Source organism: Cryptomeria japonica, chromosome 8 (assembly GCF_030272615.1).
Source record: "Cryptomeria japonica chromosome 8, Sugi_1.0, whole genome shotgun sequence".
Lineage (NCBI taxonomy): Eukaryota > Viridiplantae > Streptophyta > Pinopsida > Cupressales > Cupressaceae > Cryptomeria > Cryptomeria japonica.
In genome coordinates, this window is record NC_081412.1 from 345,942,080 (window position 1) to 345,956,875 (window position 14,796).

At 34.6% G+C, this 14,796-nt stretch overlaps 1 protein-coding gene across 2 annotated transcripts in view; it reads right to left on the reverse strand.

Moving 5' to 3' along the window:
• Window positions 1–14,796, reverse strand: part of LOC131045320 (DDRGK domain-containing protein 1) — a 117,356-nt gene that overhangs the window by 17,499 nt on the left and 85,061 nt on the right. Inside the window, exons 3-6 of one of the 2 annotated variants that reach the window (XM_057978895.2) lie at window positions 6,156–6,253; window positions 5,823–5,924; window positions 5,532–5,693; window positions 2,321–2,377 (exon numbers count right to left, since the gene is read on the reverse strand). In XM_057978895.2, coding sequence (XP_057834878.1) covers window positions 2,321–2,377; window positions 5,532–5,693; window positions 5,823–5,924; window positions 6,156–6,253 — 419 coding nt within the window. The remainder of the gene's footprint in view (window positions 1–2,320; window positions 2,378–5,531; window positions 5,694–5,822; window positions 5,925–6,155; window positions 6,254–14,796) is intronic. The other variant, XM_057978896.2, reaches the window with a different exon arrangement.

Consider the following 14,796-nt stretch of genomic DNA (forward strand, 5'->3'; position numbering starts at 1 on the left):
AAATTTTAGCACAAAACTGATTTCACCTATTTAGTTATTAAGTAGGGAGGATATTAGATATAATATAATATTAGGCTATATTTTGTACAAATTGGCATTTATTTCTTATGTTAGTGATGTAATAACACCACATTAGTCATGTCCTCACAATGTAGGTTTCTGTAAAGACCTTGAAAACTCAAATTATATAAATATTTAATTGACGCATTTAACACATCATCAAATATGAATTACTCTCAAAACTCCCTATAAATATAAAAAAAAGATCACAAATTACAATCACAATTTCAAGGAGTTCGAGTGCTTATTCCAGGAAAAAACATATACACTTTTTTGTGAAAATACACGAGTCTTGAAGTTATGGAAGAGCCCAATTTATCATGCTCACACCAAGCACATTGAGGTTCATTGTCACTAAATTTGGTAATTGGATGATATTGATGATATTACTCTCCACTATAGCACATCTTAGGAAGAGTATGTTGATCTAATGACGAAACCATTTCAAAACATTTTATGTCTCAAATTTTAGCACAAATCTGATGTCTCCTATTTAGTTATTAAGTGGAGATAATAGGCTATACTTTGTACAAATTGGCATTTATTTCTTATGTTAGTGATGTAATAGCACCACATTAGTTATGTCCTCAAATTGTAGATTTCTGACCACGATGTAACTTTCCAATTCAATTAATAAAAACAAGCATACACACATTGACGTGTGTATCATCCAATCCTTTCAAACTCTATGTATGCATTATTTCAACAAACTTGAGATTTAAAATATATATATATTAAGATGACAGGGAAAAGAAAGGTGTGGTTCACCAATTTGTTAGCCACTTGGTCAAGGTTTCAAGGGATGTGCTTAGCCGAGTATTGACCAAAATGTAGTCATGGCGACTATTGTCAGCAATTAGGTCCAGCCTCCGATAAATTTTTAAATGCTGGTGCACTGTGTCTTGATAACAGGCTGAAAATTACCTTTGATCTTGAGCCTCCAAGACCTTAAGTTACTTGCAATAGGAAGATCCAACTAAACAGCATGGAGTTTTACAAGGTTGTTGGAGTAAAAGTCTAGTGTAACGGTTGAAATAAGACAGGATGTTGCCCTAATCATCTTATTTCCCCTTTATTTGCTTAACCTAGGTTGTGCCTAGAGGCCTCATCAATGTTAAATTTGTCATAGCCTTCGATTGATGGTTCCCATTGTTTTTGGAGGGATTGTGGACTTCCAGAGACAGAATCTGATCTGTAGATGCCAAATCCTTTGCAATGGAAAAGTCCTAGACAATGCAGGAGTATATAAGAATTTCACATGAGTGCTCTTCATGCTCAAATATTCTGGCATTGTACTCCTTCCAAATGTCCCAGAAGATAAAATAAGGGAACAGAGTAACCAAGCCTCCGAAATACTAGAGTTCAGGGAGTTTGGCCAAGTTTATCCATTTTTTGACTTATAACTTATCCATTGCTCGATTGTAAGATGCTGTCTGAAAGTATCAGCAAGTTTGTGTCATTTTGCAACAATGTTCAAATATTTTCTTCTCCCTCAAGGTATAGAGAACAAACCAAATACCCCATCCGTCCTCATTTTTTAAGAGATGTAGTAATAAAATTTACATGGATAACCAGCCACAAGAAGGATGCTTTTAGACAAGTACAGATTTACTAGATTGCCACCATTTAGGTTCACAAATTGTAGACTGCCCTATTATATGCTTATATGAAGGTACCATTATACATTGACTTGTACTCATGTTTGCCTAAAGGCATGTGTTTTCCTTTGCCTTTGTGACAGTACCTGAAACAAGTATGGATGAAAGAAAATTTAATCATATCTCATCTCATATTGTCTCACATTCTTTTACAATATATTGCCAAACAAACTAACTATAACCCTAAAGTTCAAACAATGTACATACAAGATCATGATCAGTACTAAAATCAAGATAATGCAATCTTACACCCAATCATTATAAATCAAAAGATACTATTGATATCATCCTTCTAGTAAAAAATCATGCATTACTTAATTCAGTCTCATGTAAAACAAGCATTAGCCACAACATCATTTGATAACAAAGTAAATATCAGACCTTACTAAACCACACAAAAAATGGCAGATCTAGAAAGCAACATTGCAGCAATCTAATTTACTTTAAAACCAATTAATTAATGACATACTGAGCCAATCACATTATGTTGGTAGCCTGATCATCTAAAAGAACCGAAAATAAAAAACATGTGAACAACTCATATTGGTGTCTCTATGCGTGTTTATGTGCACAAATGGAATCATAGACTTATAAATACCAACCTGCGTACGGAGCTTGAACTCAGCAGAAAGATCTTCTAAAAGGACACATTTGTGCTTCTACATGGTCAACAGAAAAAGTCGGATTCCAGTATAAGAATTAAAAGTCTTCAAATTTTAGTAGCTTCTTTATACAAAATTCAAATAAACCACCATCAGAAAAGAAATTTAGAATGCCTTTTAACAACTGTTGGCCTTCAGTTGCAAAACTATACACTATATACTAGATTAACATACATGCAAGATTTCATGGTAAGTAGATTCAAGGCTTATCAGATATATTAGATTCAGTACAGAACGGATACCTTAAGACAGGCTAATAAATCTGTTACAAAGTAGAGGCTGTTAGAATTGTAAGGCTTTAGCATTTGGAGTAAAGGTCTTGAAATAGCTTCAAATAAAATGTAAACAAAAATGAAACGTCTCTGGTTATTGACAAAAACTTCATGCTTCTATTTCCAGAGCAATATCAAATACGTTAAAGGAATGTCCTCCTCTTGACCATAGGGAGAGAGAGTGAGAGAGAGCCAGAAGGAGAGTATCAAGAATTTTCAAGGTCAACAAGGGTACAACTTAGTCCATCTAATATTATTAAATTGATGCCAATTTAAACTAAACAATCACATGTAAACAAAAATCACAATCCTATGTTCCACTGTAGGGGACTGACAAACATGAAAAGGAGATGCCCAGATGTACCTCTACAATCTTAGAAATGATAATTTAATAAGAATATAAAATGGGGATGGGGATGGGGATGAAGGGATGGGGAATGGGTATCGAGGGGTGCAGGAACAAACAGCAAAACCTCCTTTGAAAGCTGATTTTTTCCCAAAACAACCATGTAGATAAAGCAACTCAATGGATAAGCTTAAAATTCATTGTTGTGCGATACTTGTGTGGCTTTTTCGGTAGTCTTCCTCCTATGGAAGTTGAGATTCATATCATTGTAGCCAATTTATGCTTGTCAGCCCCTACAATCCATTATATAACTATCTGATATTGTGTAGTCTACAAGTAAAGCCCCTGTAGAGGTTACTTTTTATGTCACCTAATTCTTGGAATCATAGCTCAAAATCTCAGACTCAACAAAAACTTAGCAGGCCTAGAATTCAATTTATACTCATGACTTGGAAAATTCTCTAAACAGTTAAAAACATAAATTTGTAATATAATCTTCAATAACATTGATAAATTGAATTTAGAGAACCCATAAGTACTTTTCCTTCATTTATAGATCAAAAAACAAGTTCAAAACACATCATAGTGTCATGATATATCAATATTAATAAAAATTACAAGTTCCTATTCAAAATCTACAAATTTCTTCTACAACTAAAGCTTCTAAGTGGCTAAATAGGTGTCCTGATTCCCTGAAGCAAGATAGTAATGCTTTCTCTTGAGAAACAATGTCATCCTCAACAAGAGTCTCAAGCATATGATGTGCATCCAATGAAATCTGAAATGTAACCACATTAGGTGTAACCAGAGATGTAATCTGAAAAGAAGGGCACATATGACAACTTGAAGCTCCTATTAATTGTTGCCAGACATATGCTATAGTACAACTTACCTAAGAATAAATAAACTTAAAATGTTGGATATTTGATGTTTAATAGAGGCTCCATTATGTTGAATTGAACAAACTCGACCATAGTTGCAAATTTCTGTCTCGAGAATAACTTAGAGAATCAAAAAACAAATATTTTTTTCAATTAATCGGGAAAATGTGGGTTCAAGCTAGGGTTAAGAGTGTACTTAAAAAACTGAAAACATTTGATGTAGGGTTAGTTAATGTTGATTAGGGGCAGCAGCATATTTTTGTTTTTGTCATTTTGCAGTTGAACCTTGCCACCTTTGGGCATTTTGTTGTAATTTTTATATAATATATATGCACATTAACAATGAAAGCAACTAAATTTTGTTAATTTGTTTGTCAACTCTCGTGTGAAATCTCAATTCAACTCTATAGTTAGGTATTAATGTCCTATAACATATATATTGAATACCTTATGAATGTTATCATATGAAAATTTGAGATTCCTGTTTTTTTAAACTTCCTTTTTCTTTAAATAGCTGTCCCCTGCCATCCCCTAAAAATAGCCTCCCCAAAAATGGGTCTTGGTAACACTTCCTCCCATGCCTTGCTGTCCTTGTCCCAAAAACTTGGTGTAACATAGATATCAAATTGTATTACTTGAAAGATCATGATCACTGCACGGACAAAGCCCACATTGATGTTGCACTTGGTCTTACTCATTGATATATATCTTTGTCTGTCCTCTTACTACCATCTTCTAAAATTCTGTTCTTTGGTACCTCGCCTCTTTGCTTGCTAAAAGCTATTGTATGCTTTGTTTGCATTGCAATATGCTTACTTTATGTTATGAACTCTATATATATTTTCTACTTTATTTGTAACTTTTATTTTTCTGCGTATGTGTTTGACAGTAATATCATTAATAAAATAGGCTAAGAATTCATTAATAAAATACAATCCTTCAGGTAGACACAGCAATACTTGTTGACTAAAAAGCTGCAACATAAAAAAGATACTCTTCCTTTCTCATAGACAATCAGAAGAATTTGCTGCTTTGATCTGACTATTCTCTTCCCATTGTGATTTTCATTACACTAAGGAATTAAACATTGCAACCTTATACACATGTGGTCATCTGTTTGCATTTTCCATCATATCATTTGACAATACTTGAGCTAAAATGTTTTAAAAGCAACTGCCTGGCCTCAAATCTCAGAAGGATAGCAAGTTATTGTCATTACAGATTAGTTTCAGATCTATTATTAAAGTATGACAAACGTTACAAAAATGAATTGACAATCACAGTAATAACTTTTCAAAAGAAACGAATTTACAAATTGACATTTTTATTGAAAATCCCACTGATATTTGTGTCTAGATGTGTTTCAATGTATAGAAACAATAAAAAGAATACACTTTCCTGCACTGTTGACCAGCCTTGAAATCTGCCAAAATCATCTAAAAGTACAGTGAATGAAAATTTGGCATGCAAGTAGCATAAAAATATGACACACCACAACTTTATTATTGCCAACTACAGTACATCAAGAAGCTTATAAATGACTTTACTACATGAGCATACATGTTTTGAGAGCATAGCCAATGGATGGACTCACTCAACTAAATTGTTTTAAATTGATTATTAAACAAATGCAAAAGAAACAAAGAAGTCACCTTGATATATTCAACAAAATCAAAGAGAAGCCCTTGACCACCACGTTGCATTTCCTCCTCTGCTGTGCCTTCTGTATCAACTGAGAAGGCATCTTTCCATCTCTCGAATTCTGCATTTGTAGCTTCTTCTTCTTTTGCTTTTTGTGCTTGTGCCTCTTCTTCCTAGATCATCACCAGCAAAATTATATTCAGGTCAGTTGTTAGATGTTGAAAACTTGAAACCTTAACATCTCAGGCTAAATTTCGATTCTTTCTCCTGCATATGATAAATAACTATATTGCAAATAGTACCTTTCTACGCTCTTCAGCTTCACGTTCCTCATCCTTTCGATGCCGCATTTCAGCATACCTATCCTGCTTCATTCTTTGAACTTCATGTGCTCCTTCTTCTGCCTTGTGAGGATAAATCAAAGAATAGTTCAATCAATGTCCTCAATGTTAAGCAGAAAAAAAAATTAAAACAAAATATGATTTACAAGAAAACCGTCACATGCATGTGCACGCACACACAGATAAATGCACACACACACACACATTTACAAAATTTCTTCAACTGATCTAAGAAAAAGGCACTACTTTTTTAAGATTATCCATAATCAGTAGCAAACAGGGAGGTATTAATACCTGTCTCCGGGCTTCCCTCTCTTGCCTTTTCATTTCTTTCTTCTTGGATGATTTTGACGCATAATACTCAGCTTCCTGCACCTCTTCATCATCCTCATCTAGCATCATGAAAAGATGGTTGGTTTCCAAAAACTGAGAATGTTTGTGAGCAATATAAACAAACTGCAGGAGTTTCAGAAGGCAGTGATCTCTACCCCCTGCAAAGCATTGACCTAAACTGGAAAAACCAATTTAACTCTAAAGATGCAATTATTTGTGAGTCCTACTAAACCCAAGAATGAGTTCACTATATGTTCATCACAAAACATACTCTACATGGCCATCATTTTATTACTCTTTGTCAACAGCCTATAGGAGAACTAAGATTAAAAGTTCATGTCACCAAGTAACTCAATGATCCATCCAATCCAATAATAAAAAACTGTAGTAATCCTCAAAAGTAGATTGAATGGATATTTCTCCATGGTAGCAATCCAATGCCATCCTAACTAGAGAAACTCAAACCTAAGTCACAAGGTTTGAATTCGAGTTCAAGTTCGGCAACAATAAAATTTGAATAAAGTTCAGCAAGGTAAAAAACTTGAATAAATTCGCCCCATATAATTTTAATTTTTTTTTAAATATAAGTAATAAATCCATAAAATTATCAAGAGTACACTATTGCTAAATAGATACGAAATCATTAATTAACTTTTATTTTAAAAATTAAAATATATACATTTTTTTAATTTTTAACTATAAAAAACAAAATTAAAATATCAAACTCTATTTTGAAAAACTAAAAACAAATAAAAACACTAAAATTTATTTTTAAAAACATAAAATAAATTATATTTTAACTTTTAAAAGCTAAAAAAATATAATTTAATTCTGTTTTAAAACACATAGTTAATAAGTAAAATAAAACATATGTTTTTAACTACTCTCATTATAAAAATATAAAATCATTTTTTGCGATTTTCTAAAATATTTCTTAGCCCTTCAATTTTTTTTAATCTTCCTAACGTGAATGCCTCCGGTTCTCTGACTCACACGAATATCTTTGGTTCTCCTTCAAACTTTGCAAATTTGTTGTGTCCTAGGCTCCTAGCCACAGATTTTACCGTTTTTACCGTACGAAATTTGAAATGAATTTTATTAATTTTTTACAGGTTTGCCAAATTTCGAATATGAAGTCGAAAATTCGGTGAACCTTGTGACACAAACACAAACAACTAGATCCATGGAGAGATGGCTTGCTTTGGAGTGCTCCAGTTACCTCCATGAAGTGGACCTCCAAAACAGGCCATCCTGAATGGAGAATAAAAGCACTTCTTCAAAGACCAAGGAATCACCAGCATAGATCCTATAAATTGTTACTATAGGGGAATTCACACTAGAGCCTTTCTGTGCATGCAACAATAATAAAAAATCCAATTATTCTTACAAAAATCCAGCTGATCAAAATGTGAAATTATACAGAGTTCATCTTTTAGCAGCTATAATGCTAAAATAAATCAGTTGATTGTGCTATTCTGAATTTCATGTGGAAATTCATAGTTGGATATGAAACAATTCAGTTTTCCACTCCATGACTAGTTCAAACTTTAGAATTATCCATAATTCTGAAATTGCTTCATTTCAGCTATTATAAATGGGGGTGAAATTGCACTTTAGGATCAAAAGGAATGAAAAAATTATGTTTGAAAAGCAGCTGTTAAATGGCTATGTCTAAGTATTTGTACTGATGTTCTCAACTCACTATATGATTAAAGAAACGTACACAAAGCAATGACAATTAAACAGAGTACCACAAGGTTTGAATATTAGCCAAGAAGGTGCCATGGATAAAATTTGACTAAGGAGTAAGAAGCAAGTGATCATGAAATTGCTCGAGCCACTACCTCCTTGACATATTCTGCTAGCATACCATGCCTACAAGCCAGCAGATTTTTTTTCTAGTTAATGAATGTTCAAAAAGGATTGTTTTATGTATGTACTATGACATATTGTTTGCAAGCTTGGGCTTGGCAAAACCCATCAGACCCAAATTTGACTCTGACTGAGCAACTCAGCAACTCAGCAAAACTCAGCAACTTAAAAAAAAAAAAAAATTCGTAACTCAAAAAATCAGCGACTTATAAAAAGATAATTCGATTTAAAACTCAGAAAAATTTGGTGTGAACAAGTTTCCCCAACAGACTCAACACAAATTTGCAATCTATGGTATGATGTATAAAAAGATCTTTTAAATGAAAATATATATTAATTTTTCCCCTCCAAAATCATTTTGCCCTTAAACCAAAAAACGAGGAAACATACTTTTATCTTTAAATAATGGTTTATTAGAAAAGTAACTATGGAATGTGTTGTTGCCCAATTTTGTACTTGAAGATTTTTTTCTGAAATGAGAAATTCCAGGACATGAGTTCACCATTTTGACTCAATCTCTTCATAGCAAAGCATGTCAGGGAAACGGTACCTTATAAAAGAGGGCCTTCTCTTCTCACTTTTGGCTTTGCAAGGCCATGCAGAGCTTCCCCAAGGTTCTTCATAAGCCAGAGATATTCAATACCCATGAAGATCTACAAGCAAACAGGACCCTACTAATGCCAGGATACCCAATTAGTTGTCACTAGCAGTCCTATGCATCCATTCAGTTAACATCATCTGGTATTTCCTTCATAACATGGACCCTTATGATCAGCAGTTAGTAGAATTTGTGAATACAAGATCCCTTGAAACAATACAGATTTACTTGAAGATTAAAATAGAAATGGATTCAATTTATTTATATAATTTCATCATAGAATCCTTATTGTGCCAGAAATGAAATTTCATTTAGACAAGGTTTGATGAAAATCATAGAATATAGACCAGTGGCAGACTCCATTGGGCAGAATGATGAAAAGATCATCAAATTATCAAGTGAGTTATTCTTAATGTGCTTAATATTCACTCAATACGCATCAGACAAACATGAGATCTATACAAGAATTTTACTAGCATTCAAATCCAAATCACATTCAAAAGAAACAAAGAAATTCCATCAAAGGATAATAGTTTCAATAGTAATCTGAAAATAAACTTTACATTAAATATGAGAGCCTTACCAGTGGTTTGATCTTTCAAAACAGATAAATAATCACAGATTGATATAATGACCCAGGATCAATTATCATTGATACCCTATGACATCCCCCAACTTGTAGTTGTTAAACTTTGACAGAGTTTCTCAGCCAGACCATTCAGATCTATTCACATAGGACTCCCTGATAAAATGACTCTCTACAGGACTTTGCAAGCTTTTGGCATCTAGAGGTTGAGATGTGTGGAGGACAGAGCTCATCCGATTGCAGAGGAAAAAAATCCTTAGAGCTAACTATTTATATCTTGGAAGAGCAGTTCTTACCCAATAGGTAATTGACATTTGTCACTTTCATTCCCTTTACTTGCATGCTCCTTTTGCATGACACCAAAAAGAAACCAAGGTAAACAGTTAGGCACATGTTTGTAACTTTTCAAGCTCCCAACCATGCGTAAACATTCACTTGTACACACTATATACATTAAATACATAATGATTCAAGTATTGGTCAACGTATATGTTTAATGTGCCTCTGCAAAGCACATAACTATCTAACCTATAGAAGAATTGGTCAAACAAAACATAACCATACAAAAAAAAGGACAGAAAGGATAAACATAGAGTTGAATGTCATGGCCACACCCACTGTTGCAAAATCTGCAACCATTTTGTTGAAGTGCTCCCTTTTACAAACATCTCAGCCTCAAGTTTTAAAGCTATGACACCTTCTAGTGCATGGTTAACTTCTTCAAATACAGGGAGGTAACTTTTGTTCATTCTCTTTCCAAAAAAGTGGATCAAAAAGTTGACATCCTTTGCCAATCAGCTTTACCTCTTAATAATCCATTTTCACTTAAGATGGGTGGCAGTCTAGTCTATCAGAGTGTCCAGGGTCTCCATTATATCCTATATCACATTCCCAAACTGGGAGATGTATGTTTCTACCTAATACATAACTGAACTGTTTTCCACGGCCTTCAAAGAATCCTTGAATCGCTGTCCTTGTCCATCTACCAGCTAGCTTTATTAGCAATAGTGATCAGCAACCCAAATCTGGAGACCATTTATGTTTGATGTCAACTAATATGTTGGAGGCCTTCTCTTGAATTCCATAAAGAATCAGCAAGTTTTTCAATTTCTCCTACTATTAGCTCTAGGAGATTCGTCTTGAAATGTTCTTTAAGGATTTTTTTCTCTCCCTACAATACTTTATTATGCTCAATCAAAACAATCCTCTCTCATTTTGTCTTCTTTTTTAATCCCTCATGTAGAGCAGTGGGTGTTGGGACAGTGGAGGGACCAACCTTTGCAGTGGAAGGAGGCCTGAATTGGAGACAGTGAGAAAGGTTCCTGTGTAATTTCAGATGATGTTCCATCATTTTGATTATCTCATCTTTTCTCACAAGGGTTGCCTTTAAATCCATTGTTTCTTTTCTCATTCTCAAATTTTCCTCCTCCAATGCCTTCAAATCAGCAACCTTCTTTTTGGCAATGTAATAGTTAAATTGAGCATAATCTAGGGCTGCCTTGGATGAATTTTCAACCTCCACCTCTCCAACTTTCTGTGCAGTTAGCTGCCCCTTGAAATCTTCAGAAATCAATTCATCCATTAGTTTATAGCCTTGTTGTGTGGGTAAGCAAACAGCCCAAGTGACCAACATCTACCCTTCAATGTTAAATTATAGACGGAAGTACCTCACAGTTTCTTTTGAGTTGAATCTTTGACCAAAGACCCTGCTGGTGTCGTATGTTTGCATCATGTCACACAAACCCATTGAAAGGGCAACGTCCCGTCCTGGGAATGATGAGCACCCCAAAATCCTCACTATCTCCCTCCCCTGTTATGGTGCCAAATCGTTAGAGGAAGAAGCTTTAATATTAGCAACAGTAATATCTTGCTCTTCTTCCCCAACTTCGGTCATCCTTGCCTATGCCCTTGACTTTCTGGTACCCAAATGAAAGGATACGGTTCTTAAACTCCATAGTTCTGATGAATTCATCATCATTAAGTAACATTTGGTCAAACTTTCTTCTAATTCATGATGTCCTGGGAATGATGAGCACCCCAAAATCCTCACTATCTCCCTCCCCTGTTATGGTGCCAAATCATTAGAGGAAGAAGCTTTAATATTAGCAACAGTAATATCTTGCTCTTCTTCCCCAACTTCGGTCATCCTTGCCTATGCCCTTGACTTTCTGGTGCCCAAATGAAAGGATACGGTTCTTAAACTCCATAGTTCTGATGAATTCATCATCATTAAGTAACATTTGGTCAAACTTTCTTCTAATTCATGATTTTTTAGTACTTGGATGATGGTACTGGAAGCTTCTTTTCTTTTTGTGCATAGGGGTAAATTCCCTTAGCTACTACATACTTGCCTTCCTCTGCAATTGGCACTTCAGACTCTGCTCCTCCTCTTGTTCTATGTCCATGATAGCCACTATTTTTTTGGATAACCGCACAAGGTCCTCTTCACATTCCTCAGAGCCCTCGCTCTCTTTGACCAACTGCTGCTTTTCTTCCTCAGAAATGATCCATAGACTAGAGATGGCTACACCATACACTAGCCATCAACATGCAGATATTAAAGAAGAAATTAGTAAGACAAGTAAATAACTGCGAACTTGAAAGGAAATGAGAGCAGATTACAACACCAGACACACAGATTTACCATGGAGAACACAATTCTTGGAGAAAAGTCCACCAAAACTGAGGCAAATCACCTCCTTATCCACTATCTTCAATAGCAAATACAAGCATAGGCCTATCGAGCACAGAAACCTGAATCAAACTAATTTTAGTTGTGAGGTTCAAACACAGCTTTCTTACGCACTCTTCAGTTCTGACTTTACATAAGACAGCCTAGTTGGAATATATGAATACTCTAGGCATTCACTTCAATCACTTCTCTTCCTGCTATTGATTGTAATTCCATGCTAAAATTGTAATTACAATGATTTATTATGCTTGTACAAACAATCAAGAATCTCAATAGTCAAAAATAGTCAAATAGGAAGGAAATTCAAAGCATTCTAGAGTGTTTTGGGTGTTTCTAAACACATGACAAAACCATTGCTCCAGTACAAAACTGCCCCAATATTTAGCATTGTGGCATTGAAAACTCCATTTTTTCTTTCTTCTGATGTTTGCACCCTATACTACATATCTGCTGGATTGTGCTACATTTCACCTATCAAATCACCAAATCCTCTTACAAACCACACCTCCCCAATACAAAGGTTTTTGGTCCCTTAAAACTATGAAAATTCAAAAAAATGAGTGATAGCCCTCTCAGCTGACAACATGGCTGCAACCCAACATTTAGGGAGTCAAGTTTGGCACAGCCAGCTGTGTTGTAGCCATACAAAACTTCCCTACCTGTGTCAAGGTGTAAGTCAAAACCTTATCGAGTAGGCAATACTTTGCAGTGTGACAAATTACGTGATGCTTCACCAAAATTCAGTTGCATAGTTTTTGAGTCAAACTCATTGACCAATATTTCATGAATACTAGTTGACAAGAACCCATCTCTCATGTGCATGAATAGACCAATTGGCACTCATAAAATCTAGGTGATGCTAACAAAGGGTGAAGCATCAAGGTTACCCAAGAGTTTCCCATCCCAATGCTACTCCAAATCCAATACGCTTAACCATTGATTTCTTCCCCCAAGATAAAGCCCACTTAGTTTGTCAATTCTTGCTAGTAGGTCATATTTGAGTCCTTGTTTCCAAAAGTTGTGAAGGTTGTCATCGTCATTTTTAGCTAATGCCTTTGCATGGTCAACAAATGGAATTATCTAAAGCATCAAGCAGGGTGAACACTGAAGATTGAATGAAGAGATGTCAAAGATGTTATAAGGCAAAGAAATGGTCATCAAGGTCCCTGTTGTGACCTATTTCACACATCGCCCCATTGTGAATGGTGACCTGTTGTGACCTAATTCACACATCACCCCGTCACAGATGGGGACCCCCTTGTTTTTGCTTTTTTTAGGTTTTGTCCTAGCTTTGCATTTTCATAAATCTTCATTTTGAGAGAGTTTAGAGTTAGAGTTTTGAGGTCATTCGGGCCAGATTGAGAATTTATTCTCAGAATTGAATTTGAACGCTGCCAAAGCCTTTAGAAGGTCTGAAGGACGAAAATCGCAATTGCTTGGAGTCATTTCTGACAACCTACTATTTTTAGAAATTTTTGCTTTTTTTGCTTTTTTCTTTTTTGAAACTAGCATCTGGGTTTTGTTCTTTGAGCTATTTTATTACTGCCCATTTTGTCAGAATTTGAAAATCTCGCTTCTAGATATAAAAAGCAAGGCCTCGAAAATTTTGCTTTTTTTCTAAGATAAGGGTTTTGTTCTTTAGGTCATTTTGATCCTACCCATGTCTTCAGATTCAAAAAATTTTGTTTCTACGTGTAAAAAGCAAGGGTTTGAAAAAATCTTTTTCTGCGATTAGGGTTTTGATCCTCATGCCAAATTATACCTACCCATGTTCTCAGATTTTGAAAATTATGTCTCCAAGGGTAAAAAGCAAAATGCAAACCCTAATTAGGGTTTCGTTCCAAAAGATCAGCTGTAAAATCAGTACCCATGTTCTCAGATTTCAGAAATAAGATTTCTAAGTGCTAAAAACCCTAATTAGGGTTTCTGTCCAGATGAACCAGTAAGGTATGAACATGGCATGAACACTATTGAAGGGTTCAAATATGGCACATTGAAAATTTCGTCCAGGTTGAAGAAATAAAAAAATGGTGGACAAATTCAAGAAGGCTCAAGGTTAAGCAAGAGGACTGGCAAACGATCAGTTAAAATTAGCTAAGGATGTCAAATGTGGAGGAAGTTTGAGCAAGATCAATTTAAAAATTGTCCAAGTGTTAAACTCCTACCAAGAGTTAACTAACTAATGGCAAGGGTTACTTAACCCCTGCCTAAGGTTAAGCTTATTCATGCACCAAAAATGTTTGACAATTTTCAATGTGCACCTCTTGTACAAGGAAGAAATTCTTTCCAAGTTCAGTTTAAAAACATGGCATAAGGAAGATGTGCAAAATTTGCCAAAGCTTGAGAAAGAATGTAGGGCCCACTTAGGCAAAATTGAAAATGGCATAGAATAAAAATGATATAAATTTCCTAGTTGGCAATAAAAGATGACTTGGTGATAAAAGATGACATGGCATTCCAAGAGAATTAAAGAAGGCAAGTATGATGACTTGACATTTAAGCAATTAAAGTCAAAAAAAATTATAAAATAAAATAAAAAAATAAACATTTTTTTTTTTTGGGCATGCCTTCCTCAAATTTGAATTTCTAGAAGGAGATTTAAAACAAATAAAACTTTCTTAAATCACAAATTCCTTCTAGAAGGAAGAATAAAGCATTAAAACTTTCTAAATTTACTTCCTTGTGTGACAAGCAAAATGTTTAGATAAAGCTTCTAGAAGTCTCCAAGACAACTATAAGACAAGGTTTCATTTCATTAAAGACTCCATTATTTGCCTAGCAAAAAAAATTCAGACTTCTAGAGGATAAAATAAAGCTTCTAGAAGCCATCAAAGAAGCTATAAAAGGAAGTTTC